The sequence below is a fragment of the Ranitomeya imitator genome, chromosome 4 (genome assembly GCF_032444005.1).
Source record: "Ranitomeya imitator isolate aRanImi1 chromosome 4, aRanImi1.pri, whole genome shotgun sequence".
Taxonomy (NCBI): domain Eukaryota; kingdom Metazoa; phylum Chordata; class Amphibia; order Anura; family Dendrobatidae; genus Ranitomeya; species Ranitomeya imitator.
The window spans coordinates 646523468-646544008 of record NC_091285.1 but is presented as its reverse complement, the minus strand read 5'-3'; the positions used below and the strand labels follow the sequence as shown (position 1 = coordinate 646544008).

Genomic DNA, 20541 nt, shown 5'->3' with positions numbered 1-20541 from the left:
TCCGCAAGCATTATGATCTGCGTTTTCTACCGAGAGATGCAGATTCTGTGCGGAAAATTCTGCAGGCCAATTCGCAACGTGTGCACATACCCTTACAATACAATGTAAATCAATGAGAAAAAAAAGTGCTGTGCTAATGGTGTGGAAAAATCCGGATGAAAAACGCAGCAGATTCAAAGTAGGACCATGTCAATTCTTTTTGCGGATCTTCAGCGTTTCTGCACCCATTCCATAATAGAAATACGCAGGGGTAAAAAAACCTATGAAATCGGCAAAGAATCCGCAGCAAATCCACAAAAAAACGCACAAAATCCACAGTAAAACCACGCAGATTTTGACCTGTGTTTTCTGCCAAGAAATGCAGAATCTGCACAGAAAATTCCACAGTCAAATCCGCAACGTGAAAAAAAAATCTGAGTTAACTTCAACAGGTTTTGGCCCCAAAACCTGCAATTTTTGTAGCGTTTTTGCACTATCCATTGCTTTCAATGGGTGAAAAATGCTGAAAAAAAACACTGACAGGAGTGACATGCTGCAGTTTGCAAAAGCACAGCGCTTTGACAAAACAGGAAAAAAACAAACTGTGTGCATGAGATTTCTGAACTCTCATAGACTTTGCTGGGACTGTGAAATGTAGCTGAAAATGTGCATAAAAAAGCCACTGCAAAAACGCAACGTGTGAACATAGCCTAAAGGTTATTTTCCCATTTTGTGGTTGCTGAAACTTCTAGTACTATGGACTATATCTGATATATCTGAGACCCAGCTCAGTGTGCTGTCTATCCCAGTGCAGGATACTACCTTCTGGATACTCGTTTTGGCACAGTAAACTGTTTTTCATATACTTTAGATTTGTCAAGTATTTGAATCAGTTTTTGACATGGATTTTTGGAGCAGATGCCTTCAGAATTAGTAACATAGTAACATAGTAACATAGTTAGTAAGGCCGAAAAAAGACATTTGTCCATCCAGTTCAGCCTATATTCCATCATAATAAATACCCAGATCTACGTCCTTCTACAGAACCTAATAATTGTATGATACAATATTGTTCTGCTCCAGGAAGACATCCAGGCCTCTCTTGAACCCCTCGACTGAGTTCGCCATCACCACCTCCTCAGGCAAGCAATTCCAGATTCTCACTGCCCTAACAGTAAAGAATCCTCTTCTATGTTGGTGGAAAAACCTTCTCTCCTCCAGACGCAAAGAATGCCCCCTTGTGCCCGTCACCTTCCTTGGTATAAACAGATCCTCAGCGAGATATTTGTATTGTCCCCTTATATACTTATACATGGTTATTATTCATTCCCTCTAAAAAATAAATGTCTGTGTGCACATACTTTAATACAAAGCTAAGGCTACGTTCACATTAGCGTCGCGTCGCTGTTGCGTCGGCGACGCAGCGGCGACGCACGGAAAAACGCGTGCGTCGTTTTTTGCCGAAATCGGACGCAAGAAAAATGCAACTTGTAGCGTTTTCTTGCGTCCGACGCTAGCGTCTAAAACGACGCACGTGTCGGAAAACGCGTGCAAAAAGACGCACGCGTCCCCTATGTTAAACATAGGGGCGCGTCGCCGCTGCGTCGCCGCTGCGTCGCCGACGCAACAGCGACGCACATTAGCGTAACGCTAATGTGAACGTAGCCTAATTTCTTTTTATGCATTTGACTGAAATTTGTGCAAGGACAGAGTTAATTTATTTTGCAGCAATAATGTCTGATCAGGGTCAGGTGGCTGCCATCAGTTATATAAAGCTGCAGGTGCTGCCTGATATCCTCTGGTCACACTCCTTTAGTCCTGCAGTTTGTTGTGGCATCAAGAGGGTATGTTCACATGGGGATGTGCATGTTCTTTACTGATTTTCTAGGTGGAAAAATCTGTGCCGTATAGCACACGACTGATCGTTGAGATCTGCCCTGTGTCAGTTTATGATTCGGGTGGAATCCACACTAATTCTGGAACCAAGTTCTGCCAGACTTGGTGTAACTTTTGCTGCTGCAGCTTTTCCATTGCAGAAAATCTGCACCTTTTTATGTTAGTTGTGGATGTACCCTACAACTCTAGGGGAACGCCTAAAGCTTTTCTGTCTTGGAGGGTATGAAAGGGGCAATGTGACTAAAAAAATACATGTATGTGTTCTACAGACTGCTGTAATGGCCTCCACAGTAAGTAACACCAGCAAGCTGGAGAAACCAGTGTCTCTCATATGGGGTAAGTGTGACAACTTTCTTTTTTGGCTAGCAGGGTTTTCCATCTGTGGATATTGGCTTTAATCCTCTAGTCACTTTGGGTACATTGGACCCCAAGTGAGATTTGTTTGTGTTTTTTTTATTTTTTTTTTCCCCCTTGTCGTATTTCTAAAAATATGGCAGGGAACTGTCCTTTTTTTCAGTAGCTTACAAGCTCAGGTGCCCCTTCCTCCTCAGTGCATCATGAACAGAGGCGTAGCTAGAGCTTTTGGCGCCCCCCCCACGCGGGCCCGCACGTCAATAGCGTTAAAGGGAACCTGTCACCCCATTTTTTTCAAGATGAGATAAAAAATAGCGTTAAATAGGGGCAGAACTGTGCTTTACATTAGTGTTTTTTTTTTTTGTGCCTTTATTCCCCACCTATGCTGCCGAAATACCTTTGTAAAGTCGCTGTTTTGGGCTGTCGCTCACGCTGGTCTGGTCATATGGTCGTGCTGACATCGCTGTTTCTCCCCCAGATCTTGCTCATCTTTCCGTTGGTGGCGTAGTGGTTTGCGCATGCCCAACAGCCGAATCCACTGCGCAGCTGAAGAAAGAGTGCGATCTGCGCTATACGACGGATTATCGCTGGCGGCGGCCATTTTCCGGAGGCGCATGTGCAGATGGTAGTGCTCGGCTTCCCGGAGCTTCAGGAAAATGGCAGGGGGATGCCGCGCGTGCGTAGATGGAGATGGCGGCGGCGGCCATTTTCCTGAAGCCGAGATGCGAACTCTGCTTCAGGAAAATGGCCGTCGCGATCTCCATCTGCACACGCATGGCATCCCGCGGCCATTTTCCTGAAGCTCCGGGAAGCTGAGCACTAACATCTGCGCATGCGCGGCCTCCGGAAGATGGCCGCCGCCAGCGATAATCCGTTGTATAGCGCAGATCGCACTCTTTTTCTTCAGCCAGCGCCGGCCGCGGCCCGGTGACCTACCTCCCGCATTGTGCTGCCCGGGGCGGTCCGCCCCCCCCGCACCCCTTTTTCCTACGCCACTGATCATGACATTCTGCGTCAACTACACGCGTCCCAGTGTGACTAATGGGGTAGTACCATTTTTGTTTTTGGGTCCTGTCAGACTGACGTCATTCCTGAGATCTAGTGACCAAAAAATTAAAGGTAATAATTGCAAGAAATGTATGTGCAATACACACCATAAGTTGTGATTCTTGAGCCAAATTACTATTTTATTTTATAATTTTTTTTCATGGTACAGAAGTAGATGTTTAAATTGTTTATTAAAACTTTTTTATAATATTTAGTAAAGTTCATAGATTTTCTTAAAGTAAAATAATTTCTTAGTATGGCCCCTTGGACCTCACATGACTAAGTTACACTAGCTTGAGGTTAATAGGAACAATACATAAGGGCCTATAGTCAAATATCATCATTCCCTTATTACTTTATCAGCACTCCCCTATAATATGGCAGCGCTCGGCCTTCTGCTTGCCTTCCCAGGGTGTGAACTGAATGAACAGAAAAGGACCTTTGTGTTTAAAGTGTCAGATGACGACAAGAGTGAGCACCAGCTGGCCCTGAGAACTGTGAGTACTCGTGGATTGTGTGGGTGGCCACAGTTGCGTTGATTGATTCTCGAGGTGTCTTTATTAAAATGTTGAATCCCAATTAAGCTGTATCGCCTTAATGATGACCCATTCTTTAAGGTATGTCTAGGGGACAAGGCCAAAGATGAATTTCATGTAGTGGAAATAGTCCCTCAAGCAGTGGAAGGGAGTGATGCACAACCAGTTCCCATAGCCACCCTGAAGCCATCTATTCTGCCCATGGTAAGTAGCTTATGGAGAATCCTTACAGGAATTGTCTTTGCCAATGTCTAATTATAATATGGATCTTGGTTGCAGGCTACTATGATGGGCATTGAGTTAACTCCTCCAATCACTTTCCGCCTGAAAGCTGGATCTGGACCTGTATATATTAGTGGTCAACATATTGCATGTAGGTATTTTATCACGGATCATTGTCATCTTTCTAGCTTCTCTGGCACCTTCGGAGGCGTAGCTAGAATGGCGCAGTCATATGGCTGTATAAATCGGACTGGCTGGCTGCTCTCCCGACCAGAGCACGACGTGTCAGGAGAGCTTCCAGCCAGTCTATGCACTGCACTTCGATTGCTGTCCGATTTATGACTGACTGTGCCCTAATATACACTTGCATCCTGTAGCCCAAAAGTCAATTTCCTTTGCATGAGGAGACCAAAAATATTAACTATGTGCAATAGTTGAAGCTGGTGGGCCATAATGAAGTCTATGGGTTGTGCCACTGAACTAGTCTGTGTATAAACTTTCCAAATTATAGTACCCCTTTTCTGACTGGACAGATGACTTGTGAATGTTCAACTACTGGGGACCTCAGAATTCCCAGACTAGGGCTTTAAAACTCCCCTGATATAACGGGACAGCAATACTAAAGGGTCTCCATATCCATTAGTCTGTAAGCTGAAAGATCATTCAACTGATGTCTCTCTGCCCCTCATACAACCCCATATATAGGAACACTTGGCCGAGCGCTCCTATCTCAGATCTGCTACCAGAATCCTGAGAGACTTCTGGAGAACAGAAGGATCAGCTGTTGGAAATCTGACATGCTGATCCTTCTCTCCCCTGATATTTGTCAGGAGGCCACCATACACATCAGACTGGCAGCTAGTATCTGTAGATTTGTGGTGCCTGATATCATGAGTGCAACACAGGAAACCAGGGGACTTGTCTCCTCTCCTGATATGGCTCAGTTTATTCTAAAGATATTGATAAAAAATGTGATCACCCCCGTTCATGCCAGTTTCTCCCAACTAGGCTGAAGACTGCAACAATTCCAAAATTTAGGCCCAAATCAGAGTTGCACTTAAAATTTTGCAACTGTTTGAAGCCTTTACTCCAGAATTCGGGAGTGAAAAGCTTTAAATGTGCCCATAGGTTGTTTGTTTTGTTTTTTTTCCTTTATGGGGATTTCATAAAGTTTCTGATTCAATGTTTCTGCATGGAATGGGTCCATTTGTTTTGCTATTCCATATGGCAAAACTAAAGCCTATAACATCCAGGTGATGTGCTTCACCAACCCAAAAAAAACCCTCATGGACTCTGAATGTGGGGCCTATGGATTAGTCTAACATGCGCACTACAGGCTTCTTGCCCCTAAGGCTCTTAACACTGTTTGACAAATGCTGAAATGTGTTCCTAGTGGAAGAAGACTACACATGGGCAGAGGAAGAAGAGGAGGAAGAAGAGGTTGAGGAGGAAGAGGATGAAGATCCTGAATCTCCCCCGAAAGCAGTAAAAAGGCCAGCAGCCTCTAAGAAGGGGAGCCAGGCTAAGGTAACCTGCCCTGGTACTATCATTTGCCTAGAAATGCATGCGCTCCTGTCTCGCTAGCCACCATGGTCATGAGTGACTCGAAGGGCTCAATGCTCCACTGCCTCCTGCCTTGCTGGGGAGGTTAGGTGGGACTTTTTTTTTTGTTTGTTTGTTTTAAGGCTTTGATTGTGCCACTTAAATTCCTTGTATGGAATATCTTGTGATGTGAAATGATGCAAAAATGAACTTGGACTACTGTTTGGGGAGTTTTTTTTAATTTTTTTATGGTGTTTGCTGAGTGGCAAAAATGATCTGGTAACTTTATTCTGCAGGACATTATGGGGATATGAAAAATACCTTGCTGAAACCCACTTTTCTATTAAATTGGGTTTTGAGACTGATAAAGCATAAGACTAGTTCTGAACCCTGACATTGGAGGCATATTTCAACTGTACACCACCTGCACCCGCCATGTATAGTGCAGGCTCTGCTCCTGAGCCTGCTCAATACATTAGGACTGGATGTGATGTACATGGAAATATTCAGTGGGAATGTTTTTACAATGGTCTTATTGCTTGTTGCTAACTTTGTTTTTGTCCTAGAAGAAGAAAATGGACAAAGATGACAAGGAGGATGAGTAAGTATAGTATTATGGTGCTACAGCTTGGATCTGAATAGGTTCTGGTTGGTAAGGCTGTATTCACACTACAATGTCCCACAGACTCCAAACATATCCACAAGACAGAAGTGCATTTTCTTTTCTATAGAACAGCTTAGTTAATCTTTTCTATAACTTATTTAATGTGGGAACCTATGGGCATCCTATACATCGCGGTATATATGGAAATCCTCCTGGCTGAACTTGGTGTGAACAGAGCCTAACATGGTTTACTATACTGGTAAATGGTACATGTAGGAATGTGACTTTTTTCTTTTTTTTTCTCGTTTCAGAAGCTCTGAAGAAGACAGTCCAGCAAAAAAGGTACATGTGCACTCGGTGTCTTGGCTGGCATCTGTGCCAGGCTAGGCCTGGGTGAAAAGATAATGTAGATATAGGATGGTCCTGTCAGTTGATTTGAGGTGGGGAATGGCTCAATCCTTCACCCAAGTTGAGACCAGTCCTTTACTACTGCTTATCCAAGTGCGTAGTGAAGTCACTATCCGTATTTTTCAGGGCAAAGGAGCTGGACGGGGCAGAAAGCCAGCGGCTAAGAAATGAGACGCCGGGTAATGTTTAACATGTTACGATAAGGAATTGGTCCACACTGCTGTAGGCTAACTATCCCCTCGTCTCTGCAGGTGCCGGATGCCATTTTTGTCTTGTCCATTGTATTTTTACTATCCAGTCCTCCATCCAGTGCAGATATCAACATTTGCAGAACAATCAGAGCCTCCTTCTTACACCTTGGACACTGGCAGGCTGGATATAGTTGTAATGTAATATTTACACTTGTCTTGTAACCTGTAAAATAAAGTCCCTTTTCTATGGGAAGAAATCTGCCTGTTTGTGGAATTAATGCCTCTAAAATACAAAGATATATATATATATAAAAAAAAATTTTCTTCACTCTGTTGGGGTGGGCAGTGTGCTGAAGATTAAGTCTGTGCTGGCGCCATGAAACTTAAATTGGGCTAGGCTATCAATATCAAATCTGCAGTGCTGGAACCCCAACTCACTCCGCTGTTCTGAGTGGTGGCAGGGAGTGATCAGTTGGAGCAGAACTATAATCCTGTCAACTATCGGGGCTGCAGCATGATACTGCTGATCAACCCCCACCAATCTGTAATGACCTAGCCTAAGGTTTGGCCATCAATATAAAGTATCAGAAAATCCCTTTAATGAGTGCATCCCTTCCAGTATGTAAGTGTAATTCCAGTGTTAACCACAGGGTGGCAGAGCTGTAATGTTCCACAGATGGTTACTGTAGTACAGGTGCTATACCTAATACATAGTGTGCAGCGACATTCTCCAGAAGAGATGCTAGATTATACTTCCATACATGTGGAGACTGATGGGCATGCAGAGTCGATGTATACAGTAGTGGTGTCTTGATAAATGATGGAGAACCACTCAGGACTCTCGGGAGAAAATTGGATGCTTGTTCTACAACATAACAGCACTACGCTGTGGGACAACCCCCACTTGAGATTACACGCATTAAAGCACTGTGCAGTCATAAGGTAAACTGTGATGCAAGTGTGCAGTCTTTCTAATGTGACTGCAAAATTTTGGTTTTTTTTTTTTTCGTGACAATAGGTCATGTGACCGCAACGATGCAATTTCCATACTTCAGCCACATTCAGACTAAACAAAGTTTCGCTCAAAACAAGTGAATTGAGCAAGGCAAAGCATGCCTAGTAGATGTGTGACCTCAGACTCGCACTGCCTGCATCAGAATATCCTGATGGCATGCAATGCGAGCACGGTGAAGATTCACAGCTGCAGCCACATAATGACTGCAGACGTTCAACCTTCTTTTTTTTATTTTTTTAGCATTGTTAAAAAAAAAAAAAGCAACAACATTGGATAGGACAACAACCCCTTTAATACTCCTAAACAAAGACAAATGTAGTAACAGTAACTTGTCAGACTGTGATACTTGGCCATGTTGATCTTAAAAGTTGTGGATTGTTACAGGTGTACATGATCAGAACCATTAACATAGGAATACAGTGCCATCAGTACAGAAATGAATTGCCACAACACGCCATCAGTAGAAAAAAACACATCACCAAAACAACCATTAGTACATGAATACATCACCAAACTTGGTAAAGTGATCAATCATAATGTCAGGGCCGCCCTATATGCAATTGCTGTATAATGCATAAAACTACGTTTCCGTTATGTCCTTAATGGTAAGTTGATATTTGAGCTGTTAAGATCAAGCTGTGGACCATACAGAAACCACAGTACCGATGAGATACAGGCAGTGTCACATTAACATCCATGTAATCTTATAGATGACATCTTCTCCAATTAGTCAGTATTTTCTTCATCTTGACCAGATGCCACGATGACTTTTCACATCTCATCTTGGTAGACTTCTCTCTTCTCTAAGCTGCTGCAGCACATCCTGACAGTGCCCTTACGCTGTTGTTTTTGACTATATAATGCTCCTGAACAAAAATATCTACCCTATGCTGTGCCCTTAAATAATTGTCGCTCAATATGCTCCCTGCATAAAATGACCTCACTGTCACTTTTATTTACAGTGCAAAACATCCACACGATCCTCCTTTCCATACTGGAGTCCTCACACTGCGGTCACCACCTCTGCATGCTGCCTCCTCTCCATACAGTCCCTTCCATGTTGCATCCCTCCCAAATTACTGTGCCCTCGTACTAACACCCCCTGCTGCCCCCCATGTTCAACAAGTCCATACAATTGTAGCTCCATAAAGTGCTTACCTTGCCCTCCTTCTTTGCCACCTCTATGATGCAGTGGTGACGGCAGCAGCGTGATTAGTTCAGCATCGTGATGAATTCATGACATGCTTGTCGAGGTGGGGAGCAGACTACGGTTCCTCTGCTACTGTCTCGGAGCTTTTGTCTTAAAAAAAGTGTCTAAAAGATGCAGCTACAATTGAATCCAGAAAGAAGGGAACCAGCCTTCTCACAATTCTGAGCCGGCTGTCAGTTTAACAATCTGTCTGGAGAACCATACCCATCCCACTAGTCTTGGAGGCGTCTAAATTCTACCCTCTGGATGTCCCCTCAGATCTCTACCTGAGGCAAGATACTCCTCTCACCTTACAACAAAAGATGCCCTCTATAATGCAAGGCAAAGAATGTGATGATGAAACTGCAGACGACTCTTTTTGATGCATATGGCAGAAGATAATCCTCCATCATATGAATCAAAAAGAGCAGTAATTGCGGTATCAAATCATGACTTTGTCAGTAGCTGGCATCAAACACAGTTACACTGGAAGCCAGCTAACATCAATGATGTAAAAAATACTCATGCAGATTTGTTGATATAGATGCCAAAAGATAAAATTGAGCTGACAGACTACTTTACAGGTCTATACATTGCACAGAAGAATAGTATATCCTAAACATACAGTGCTGTGCAAATTAATTGGGACAAAGCATTTTTTAAGTAAAATCGCAAGTTGGTTACCAGTCAGTGATTCAAACCAGTTTTAATATATAATAAATAAATCTTGGTCAACTAGCCAGTGGAAAAAGGTAATTTTCAGAATTTAGTATGTAACAGTGCATTGTAACATTTTATTTTTATTTTTTTTTGCTTTGTCCCAATTAATTTGCACAGCACTGTAGAATTAGCTTGATGATGTGTCAAATGCAGCTCAGCTGAGCATAGCAGAGCTGTGCTGGAAGCCTGTGTAACTTTAAATTTTAATTAGCCAGCCAGCTTCCAGCAAAGCTCTCAGGCAATGTGCACACGTATAATGGTCCTCTGCGGATTTTTCCGCAGTGGAATTGATAAATCTGCAGGGCAAAAACGCTGCGTTTTTACCGCAGATTTCACTGCGGTTTTCTATTGGAGCGCGTTTTTTTTTTTTCCCGCAGCATGGGCACAACGTTTTGTTTTCCATAGGTTTACAGGTCCTTCTCAAAAAATTAGCATATAGTGTTAAATTTCATTATTTACCATAATGTAATGATTACAATTAAACTTTCATATATTATAGATTCATTATCCACCAACTGAAATTTGTCAGGTCTTTTATTGTTTTAATACTGATGATTTTGGCATACAACTCCTGATAACCCAAAAAACCTGTCTCAATAAATTAGCATATCAAGAAAAGGTTCTCTAAACGACCTATTACCCTAATCTTCTGAATCAACTAATTAACTCTAAACACATGCAAAAGATACCTGAGGCTTTTATAAACTCCCTGCCTGGTTCATTACTCAAAACCCCCATCATGGGTAAGACTAGCGACCTGACAGATGTCAAGAAGGCCATCATTGACACCCTCAAGCAAGAGGGTAAGGGTACCGTCACACTATAACATTTCGATCGCTACGACGGTACGATTCGTGACGTTCCAGCGATATCGTTACGATATCGCTGTGTCTGACACGCAGCAGCGATCAGGGATCCTGCTGAGAATCGTACGTCGTAGCAGATCGTATGGAACTTTCTTTCATCGCTGGATCTCCCGCTGTCATCGCTAGATCGGTGTGTGTGACACCGATCTAGCGATGCGATCCAGCGATGCGTTCGCTTGTAACCAGGGTAAACATCGGGTAACTAAGCGCAGGACCGCGCTTAGTTACCCGATGTTTACCCTGGTTACAAGCGTTAAACTAAAAAAAAAAAAAACAGCACATACTTACATTCTGGTGTCCGTCAGGTCCCTTGCCGTCTCTGCTTCACGCACTGTGACTGCCGGCCGTAAAGTGAAAGCAGAGCACAGCGGCTCTGCTTTCACTTTCACTTTACGGCCGGCAGTCACTGAGTGCGGGAAGCAGACTGCAAGGGACCTGACGGACACCAGAATGTAAGTATGTGCTGTTTGTTTTTTTTTAGTTTAACGCTTGTAACCAGGGTAAACATCGGGTAACTAAGCGCGGCCCTGCGCTTAGTTACCTGATGTTTACCCTGGTTACCCAGGGACCTCGGCATCGTTGGTCGCTGGAGAGCTGTCTGTGTGACAGCTCCCCAGCGACCACACTACGATTTACCTACGATCACGGCCAGGTCATATCGCTGGTCGTGATCGTAGGTAAATCGTATAGTGTAACGGTACCCTAAGACCCAGAAAGAAATTTCTCAACAAATAGGCTGTTCCCAGAGTGCTGTATCAAGGCACCTCAACGGTAAGTCTGTTGGAAGGAAACAATGTGGCAGAAAACGCTGTACAACGAGAAGAGGAGACCGGACCCTGAGGAAGATTGTGGAGAAGGACCGATTCCAGACCTTGGGGAACCTGAGGAAGCAGTGGACTGAGTCTGGTGTGGAAACATCCAGAGCCACCGTGCACAGGCGTGTGCAGGAAATGGGCTACAGGTGCCGCATTCCCCAGGTAAAGCCACTTTTGAACCATAAACAGCAGCAGAGGCGCCTGACCTGGGCTACAGAGAAGCAGCACTGGACTGTTGCTAAGTGGTCCCAAGTACTTTTTTCTGATGAAAGCAAATTTTGCATGTCATTCGGAAATCAAGGTGCCAGAGTCTGGAGGAAGACTGGGGAGAAGGAAATGCCAAAATGCCTGAAGTCCAGTGTCAAGTACCCACAGTCAGTGATGGTGTGGGGTGCCATGTCAGCTGCTGGTGTTGGTCCACTGTGTTTCATCAAGGGCAGGGTCAATGCAGCTAGCTATCAGGAGATTTTGGAGCACTTCATGCTTCCATCGGCTGAAATGCTTTATGGAGATGAAGATTTCATTTTTCAGCACGACCTGGCACCTGCTCACAGTGCCAAAACCACTGGTAAATGGTTTACTGACCATGGTATTACTGTGCTCAATTGGCCTGCCAACTCTCCTGACCTGAACCCCATAGAGAATCTGTGGGATATTGTGAAGAGAAAGTTGAGAGACGCAAGACCCAACACTCTGGATGAGCTTAAGGCCGCTATTGAAGCATCCTGGGCCTCCATAACATCTCAGCAGTGTCACAGGCTGATTGCCTCCATGCCACGCCGCATTGAAGCAGTCATTTCTGCCAAAGGATTCCCGACCAAGTATTGAGTGCATAACTGAACATTATTGTTTGTTGGTTTTTTTGTTTGTTATTAAAAAAACACTTTTATTTGATTGGATGGGTGAAATATGCTAATTTATTGAGACAGGTTTTTTGGGTTATCAGGAGTTGTATGCCAAAATCATCAGTATTAAAACAATAAAAGACCTGACAAATTTCAGTTGGTGGATAATGAATATATAATATATGAAAGTTTAATTGTAATCATTACATTATGGTAAATAATGAAATTTAACACTATATGCTAATTTTTTGAGAAGGACCTGTACATTGTAATGTAATCTCATGGGAAACTGCTGCGGATCTGCAGCAAAATCTGCACCGTGTGCACATACCCTTATTCTTCAATTCAGAGAAGTAAGGTTAATCAAAAGCACACAGGAGAGGAAGGGGCCTGCAGCACTGAGGAGAAGGGTGCTGCTGGGAAATGTAGTTTTAGCATTGCAAGAATAGGACTATGCATTCAGCTATGTGAAGCTGGTTGCACAGAGGGCAATAGGGGCAGATAGAGATGAAAAAAAGACAGAATTTTTATGTTGCGTTTAATCTCTACAGTATATTAATAACTACACATTTACTGTGTTCTATGTAAAAATATGGTAATTGTGGAAATAACTAGGGAGGAGCAGACTCTCGTAAGTTTGGGTTCTCATACCTGACCCCAACTTCATTCCAAAGTTCGGTTCGGGTACCAGAACCCCATTGAAATTTTTCTCTCGATCTCTCTCGTTTGGGCTCACTCGTCTCTAGAACTTAACTGGTAACGAGACTGCTGAGAAATCTAATCTACAGAACAAAGTATGAGTCTAATATAGGCCTAGTGGACAATGTGAAAATGGCAAGATTTCTAATTATTTTTATTTAAATATAAATACTAATAAGAATGTTAAAAACAAAATGTAGAAAATACAGTATATACTCGAGTATAAGCAAAGACCCCTAATTTTGCCACAGAAAACTGGGAAAACTTAATGATAATGACTCGAATATAAGCCTAGGGTGAAAAATGCAGCAGCTACTGGTAAATGTCAAGAATAAAAATAGATATCAATAAAAGTAAAATTAATTGAGACATCAGTAGGTTAAGTGTTTTTGAATATCCATATTGAATCAGGAGCCCCATATAATGCTCCATACAGTTCATTATGGGCTCCATAATAAAATACGCCCCATATAATGCTCCACACAGTTTATGATGGGGCCCATAAGATGCTCCATATTAAAATATGCCCCATATGCTGTAATGCTGCACAAACGTTAATAATGGCCCCATAAGATGCTCCATATAAACATTTGCCCCATACAATGCGGCATAAAGGTTGATGACCCCATAAGATGCTCCATAGATTATGCCTTATATGCTGTTGCTGCGAATAAAAAAAAAAATCACATACTCGCCTCTCGTCGCTCTGTCTTCCGGCTCTCTGACTGTTCAGGCAGAGGGCGCACACTAAACACGTCATCGTGCCCTCTGACCTGAACGTCACAGCTGGAGGATGCAGAAGACTGAGCGGTGCCCGGCGGTGGAATGGGGACAGGTGAATATCGCGCAATGCTCACCCGTCATACTCACCCTCCCAGCGCTGTCCCTGGCAGCTTCTCACTGACAGATGGTCTCCGGGCGCCGGTAGCTTCTTCCTATGTTCAGCGGTCACATCGTACTGCTCATTAAAGTAATGAATATACAGCTCCACCCCTATGGGAGTGGAGTCGCGTCCATATTCATTACTTTAATGAGTGGTACAATGTGACTGCTGAACATAGGAAGAGCTGCCGGCGCCCGGAGGCCATTGGAGATGCAGGGACCGAGCCGAGAGCAGGTGAGTATGTGACAGCCGCAGCTCCAACTCCCCCGCCGACCCCATGGGACAATGACTCGAGTATAAGCCGAGAGGGGCACTTTCAGCCTAAAAAAACAGGCTGAAAATCTCGGCTTATACTCAAGTATATACGGTAAATATAAATTATATATACATATAGGCTGAATCAAACAATCGGTCGTTTTCTGGCACCACCTGCTCGGACGCATTTATCTTGTGATCACCATTTGGCACTCAGATCCTTAGGGCAAGTTCACACAGGGCGTTTTTGCTGCGTTTTTTTAATGCTAATTTTCAGCTGCTTTTTACAGCACCAGCAAAGCCTATGAGATTTCAGAAGTCTCATGCACACACATTGGGTTTTTTTGTGTGATCAGTATTTTGTGCTTTGCTGCGTTTTTTTTTGGACATAGAGCATGTCACTTCTTTCAGCGTTTTTGCTGCGTTTTTTCAGTGTTGTTCACTCATTGACTTGAATGGGTGTTGAAAAAACGAAGCAAAAACGCAGGTATCACTATTTACTGCGTTTTTGCTGCTGACAATTCAAGGGCATTAGCATGGACAAACGGAGAAAAAAAACGCACCAAAAACGCACCTAAACCTGCATTCTTGACACAGCTTCTTTCCTGCCAAGAAGATCAGGTTTTGCTGCAGAAAAAAAAGCAGCAAAAACGCCCTGTGTGAACTTACCCTTGCCTATTTTTTTTTTTAGTTTTTAACACAGTAATTTTAAGAAATGACTGGTCGCTTACGGTCTAATATATTGTCTGCCGACAAGCGCCATTGTCACCAGATTACCAATGTTATTCACGCTTCCTACTGGTGGTTCTAACATTATATCTGATCCGTGTATATACTTGGGGTAATGACTGCAGCTCGCTCAGATGCACAGCTCACACTATTACAGGGCTTGGGTCACTTTAATAAATGCAGATACATTTCCAAAGGTTTCACATGCGATAATCCATTTGTTATAGGATCCGTCTTGGGGGAATTCATCTCCAGCTAGAACTACCTTCTCAGTGCTTACTTACTGACTGACTATGGTTTCCTCACAATTGCCCTTGAAGAAAATGGAAAGTTAGAAACTGATCTTCTACTGTGACCTGATCTACGTTTACACTAATGGTCTATATTTTCCCATATACGATCATACTGGTTCCAGACTGAATCCCTTGAAGCTTCAGCTCCGCTCTATTATTCCTTTTCAAGGAGTTTTCCGATTTCAGAAGATGTGTTCCAAGTTTGGATTTAAAAAAAAAAAAAAAATCTGTGTTTTAATCACCTTCCCCGGGTCCAAAGCTGAGTTTTTCATTGCTGTTCCTGGTTTCTGTTATTGTCTTCAGCGCTGCTGTAAATCAGTGACCTCAGCAGCTCGCGCTGTCTACACGGACGGAGCTGCTGTGCTCACTTATTAGCTGCAGCGCTGTCGATGTGATATCAAACAACAAACACCATGAGCATCGGCAGAGACTCCGTACTGGACCCAGAGAGGGTGAGTAAAAAACAGGGTTTTTTTTTGTTTTGTTTTTTAAAAAAACAAACTGCATTTTGGAAACAGAGGTTTTTCTAACCCTTTAACTGCTATTAAACAACTATATGTGTCAAGAGTTCTGAAAAGTTTTTGAATCGTCAACATAATAATGTTTGGTTTTTATATAAAATTCTAAAACTGGTAGGAAAGAACGAACTCTTTTAATGTACAAAACAGAATAAAATACTCCATGTCTGAAAAGCACTAGTGAAATCCACTGCAGGAAATCGGCTTCTTCTGGTTGTGGACTTGTGTTCTTCGTACAGTCAGGATGGAGCTCCTTTCATGTTAATGACTGAATTCTCCTATAACTATTCTACTTGCCTGGTTAATATTTAAGTCTCCTTGCTTGCGGTCACTTTACTACAAGTGGTAGACACATACTGGTCTACACTACTACAGGAAAACGATGATATCCTGAGCAGGTAATTCAGTGCAGTCATGTACATAGATGTGATTATTGTCTGATATGTTTATTTGTTATATAAGGGGACTGTCCTCTGGTTTTTACATCAGTGTATAGGACAATGTCAACAGTGTGTGTATGTACCGTATTTATAGATACAACTTCCCATTAATTTGCTTAGATACAGAACTCTGTGAACAACCAGCTTCTTTAGCAACCTTTTGTGGCTTACCCTCCTTGTGGAGTGTGTCAATGACTGCCTTCTGGACATCTGTCACGTCAGCAGTCTTCCCCATGATTGTGGAGCTACTGAAACAGACTAAGGGACCTTTTTAAATGCTTAGGAAGCCTTTGCAGGTTTTCTCTGTCCCCCATGACGGCACCACAGAGAGAGGGGATCCGCCCACCAAGGACAGGAAACCTACAGATAAAAAGGCGGTACCTCTCTCCCGCATCAGTTTGGTTTCCTGTCCTTGATGGGAGACCCACAGAAGCCTACCTCGATTCGTCATGGGATTCCGGGGCCAATCAGTCCGATCTAGGCAACGGGGGTCCCCTTGCCTCGGCTGATGTGGTTACCTGAGGCACCACCGCTGGGGCTAGTAGGCCTCTAGGGTGCGTGGGGAGAGGTGGCATGGATGAGTCAAGCGGAGTACCTGTCCCGGGGAAAGTCAAAGCGCACTCAACGAGAGCAGTGGCAACCTCCTGGGCGGAAAGGGCCGGTGCTTCAATTGATCAAATATGTAGAGCCGCTACCTGGTCTTCACCCTCTACATTCTATAAGCACTATAGATTGAACCTTATCTCTTCTTCAGACCTTACATTTGGTAAAAGGGTTCTGGAAGCCGTGGTCCCTCCCTAATGTACAGTCTCTGCAATTCTCTCCGTGGTGCCGTCATGGGGGACAGAGAAGAATGTAGTTACTTACCGATAACGGTATTTCTCTGAGCCCATGACGGCACCCGTACATTCCCTCCCTTCACATATGGGTGTGCTAATGCTAATACCTTAATTAAATAGCCACGCGGTATCTCGGTTAAGACTTCAAGTAATGTTGAATAATATATTATTATTAACTTAATCTCCCATCATGCTCTGTAAACAACTGATGCGGGAGAGAGGTACCGCCTTTTTATCTGTAGGTTTCCTGTCCTTGGTGGGCGGATCCCTTCTCTCCGTGGTGCCATCATGGGCTCAGAGAAATACCGTTATCGGTAAGTAACTATATTTTTTGGGGTTAATTTTTCTAATTTACTGAGACAATGACTTTTGGGTTTTCATTGGCTGTAAGCCATAATCATCAACATTAACAGAAATAAACACTTGAAATACATCACCCTGTTTGTAAAGTCTCTATATAATATACGAGTTTCACTTTTTGTATTGAAGAACTGAAATAAATTCATTTTTTGATGATATTCTAATTTAGTGAGCAGCACTTGTGTGTGTGTATATATATATATATATATATATATATATATATATACTGTACACATATAATAGGACTGTGTCTGGTCTGTATATTAGTTTAGTGTATAGGACGCCACATCCAGTATGTGTAAATATACATATATATTAGGTCTGCTCTGGCATGTCCCTTCAGTGGTGTCCGTGTTCGCTCTTCCCCCACCTCCCGCTTTCTCCTGCTTTCTCGTTGTCTCGCTGGTATTTGCTGACTTTGTGCATCCCCAGTTTTCCATTTAACAGCTCCAAATTCTGTTTTGTATGTGTCGTCATGTCAGGTTTCTTTCTATGCAAGCAGGTTTGTGAAGAAGGTTTTACCATTTCCTCTAAAAGGGAAATCTGAGATTTCTACTATTTTTATGTAATTTGCCGATGCTGGTGGCGGCCTCTTCAAGGACCGTGATACGTGCACAGCAATTGATTCTTTTCACAGATCAGTACAACAGATCAATAGATCTTTAGTCCCTGTCACAATAAGTCACCAGAGTGTCAGGACAGAGATGATCTGTCATTACTGACAACTCTCTCGGAGTTTGGTTTAAGGCCGTGTTCACATGTCCAGTTTGTCATCCGCTGTAAAAGATCAAGTATTTAAACGAAAAATTGGATCCATCACTAACAGATGAAAAATTTGATGCATGCCTTGGTTTCCGTTTTAGATCTGTTTTTGTTCCATTTGTAATGGATCCGTTCTTATTAGAGATGTCTCTGATCACTTTTACTGTTCTGGGCGGTTCTAAAAAATGGAACCGTTAACAGATGACATATCAGATGACCGCCCGTTAGGATCTGTTTCCAATAGACTTCAATATTAATGGAAAAAAAACGGATCCAGTCACTTTCCTTTTTTTTTGGCCAGACACAATGTTTTTTTTTTTATCCAGCTACTAAACTAATTGCAGCTGGAAGGAGGCAAATAGAATACATTTTAGGACATATAATTTCCCTTCTAAATGAATGGATCCTTTACTGGATCATTTTATTGTTTTCATTTCAAAACAGATCCAAAACAGAAATAATATTGATCATGTGAACAGACACTAAGGTGCTCACACAATATCTTTTGAGTGCAGCATACACATTAGGGGGTCGACCAGTCACATCGAAAATGGAAAGTCCTGACTTTGTTTATCTAATGTGTATAGGGGACCTTTAGAGGGGGCTCTCATTGCTCAGTCAGAGTTACAAGGAGGCTGCAAAGAGAGGACCTTTGGTTGACCCAACATTCATTTGTATTACATTTCAATGGTTTCTGCGCAATGCCTCCTTTTACCCTGATGTGGCACAATAGATAATTGTCAGTGGATCCCACCAAAATTAATGGCATTGACCAACAGGAATTCTGGCCATGCACCACAGACAGCTGTTGGCCAAAGGAGTTAGCTATCCCTACACTACTCCATACACATGTAGTGGTGACTGAACGACACCGCCGGGCAGGACTCAAATACGGCACAGTAGACGAGGAGGCAGAAACAAAACACCGGGTTTATTGAAAGACAGAGGATTATATGCTGGAAAATAAGACTAAGGGTACCGTCACACAGTGCCATTTCGATCGCTACGACGGTACGATTCGTGACGCTCCAGCGATATCGTTACGATATCGCTGTGTCTGACACGCAGCAGCGATCAGGGATCCTGCTGAGAATCGTACGTCGTAGCAGATCGTTTGGAACTTTCTTTCGTCGCTGGATCTCCCGCTGTGTGACACCGATCTAGCGATGCGATCTAGCGATGCGTTCGCTTGTAACTAGGGTAAACATCGGGTTACTAAGCGCAGGGCCGCGCTTAGTAACCCGATGTTTACCCTGGTTACCAGCGTAAATGTAAAAAACAAACAAACAGCACATACTTACATTCCGGTGTCCGTCAGGTCCCTAGCCGTCTGCTTCCCGCACTCACTGACTGCCGGCCGTAAAGTGAAAGCAGAGCACAGCGGTGACGTCACCGCTGTGCTGTGCTTTCACTTTACGGCCGGCAGTCACTGAGTGCGGGAAGCAGACGGCAAGGGACAGACACCGGAATGTAAGTATGTGCTGTTTGTTTTTTTTTTACGCTGGTAACCAGGGTAAACATCGGGTTACTAAGCGCGGTCCTGCGCTTAGTAACCCGATGTTTACCCTGGCTACCCGGGGACCTCGGGATCGTTGGTCGCTGGAGAGCTGTCTGTATGACAGCTCCCCAGCGACCACACTACGATTTACCTACGATCACGGCCAGGTCATATCGCTGGTCGTGATCGTAGGTAAATCGTATAGTGTGACGGTACCCTAACAGTTCTTTTAATGATAATAGCAATAGTGGATACAAGGAGAGATAGCTGGAGCGTGTCACACAAGCTAAACTCCAGTTATGGTACGGAAAAGTTCAATACAAACAGAATAAACAATATCTGCAAACTACTTTTCTATCTGGCTTCAGATAATCGGGCCGCACTGCTACTGTGCCGTAGCTAAAGAATCCTGCTCTACACCCTAACACAGTTGAACACCGGTGTTACACACAGTTCTGTAGCGCTTAGGAGAAACTCTGATAGCTTCTGCTTGGTCCCGATGAAATGGAGCCAAGTTTGTTGTGTTGAACTCTTCTTTCACGTTAACGGATCTGTCTTCTTCCAGGTCCTAACAAGTCTCTTTCCCACTTTCAATGCTGATGGATTACTGATACCACAGCATTGATTTCTCTCTCAGGTAACACTTTTGTTAGAGGTCTCATTGGAGGCTAAAGTTCCCTCATACACATTTGTCAAAAACCTGTCGATATCGATATTCAGCCAACAATCTAATGTCTGTGGGGGTCCCTGACAATTGACTTATTATTATCGTTATTATGCATTTCTTACATAGCCTATTCCTCAGCGTTTTACAAACATTATCATGGCTGTCCCCATTGGGGCTCATAATCTAAATTCCCTGTCAGTATGTATTTGGAATGTGGGAGGAAACCAGAGAACCCGGAGGAAAACCACGCAAACACGGGGAGAACATACAAACCCCTTGCAGATGGGTCCGGCATGTGCCATTTTAGATTGCCGGTACTTTTGTTCTAGAAGAGATAATCCGTACTTAGAAATGTCTAGCGGCGTCTCC

The 20541-nt window shown here is 43.3% G+C and overlaps 1 protein-coding gene across 1 annotated transcript; it reads left to right on the top strand.

The window, feature by feature from the left end:
* The first annotated feature begins 2153 nt into the window (after positions 1-2153).
* Positions 2154-7040, top strand: NPM2 (nucleophosmin/nucleoplasmin 2). The gene is made up of 9 exons (XM_069762187.1): positions 2154-2211; positions 3688-3773; positions 3894-4016; positions 4092-4185; positions 5428-5561; positions 6143-6177; positions 6492-6522; positions 6715-6767; positions 6840-7040. Exons 1-8 carry the CDS (start codon positions 2154-2156, stop codon positions 6757-6759), a joined length of 606 nt encoding a protein of 201 aa, XP_069618288.1. The 3' UTR covers positions 6760-6767; positions 6840-7040.
* The last annotated feature ends 13501 nt before the right edge of the window (positions 7041-20541 follow it).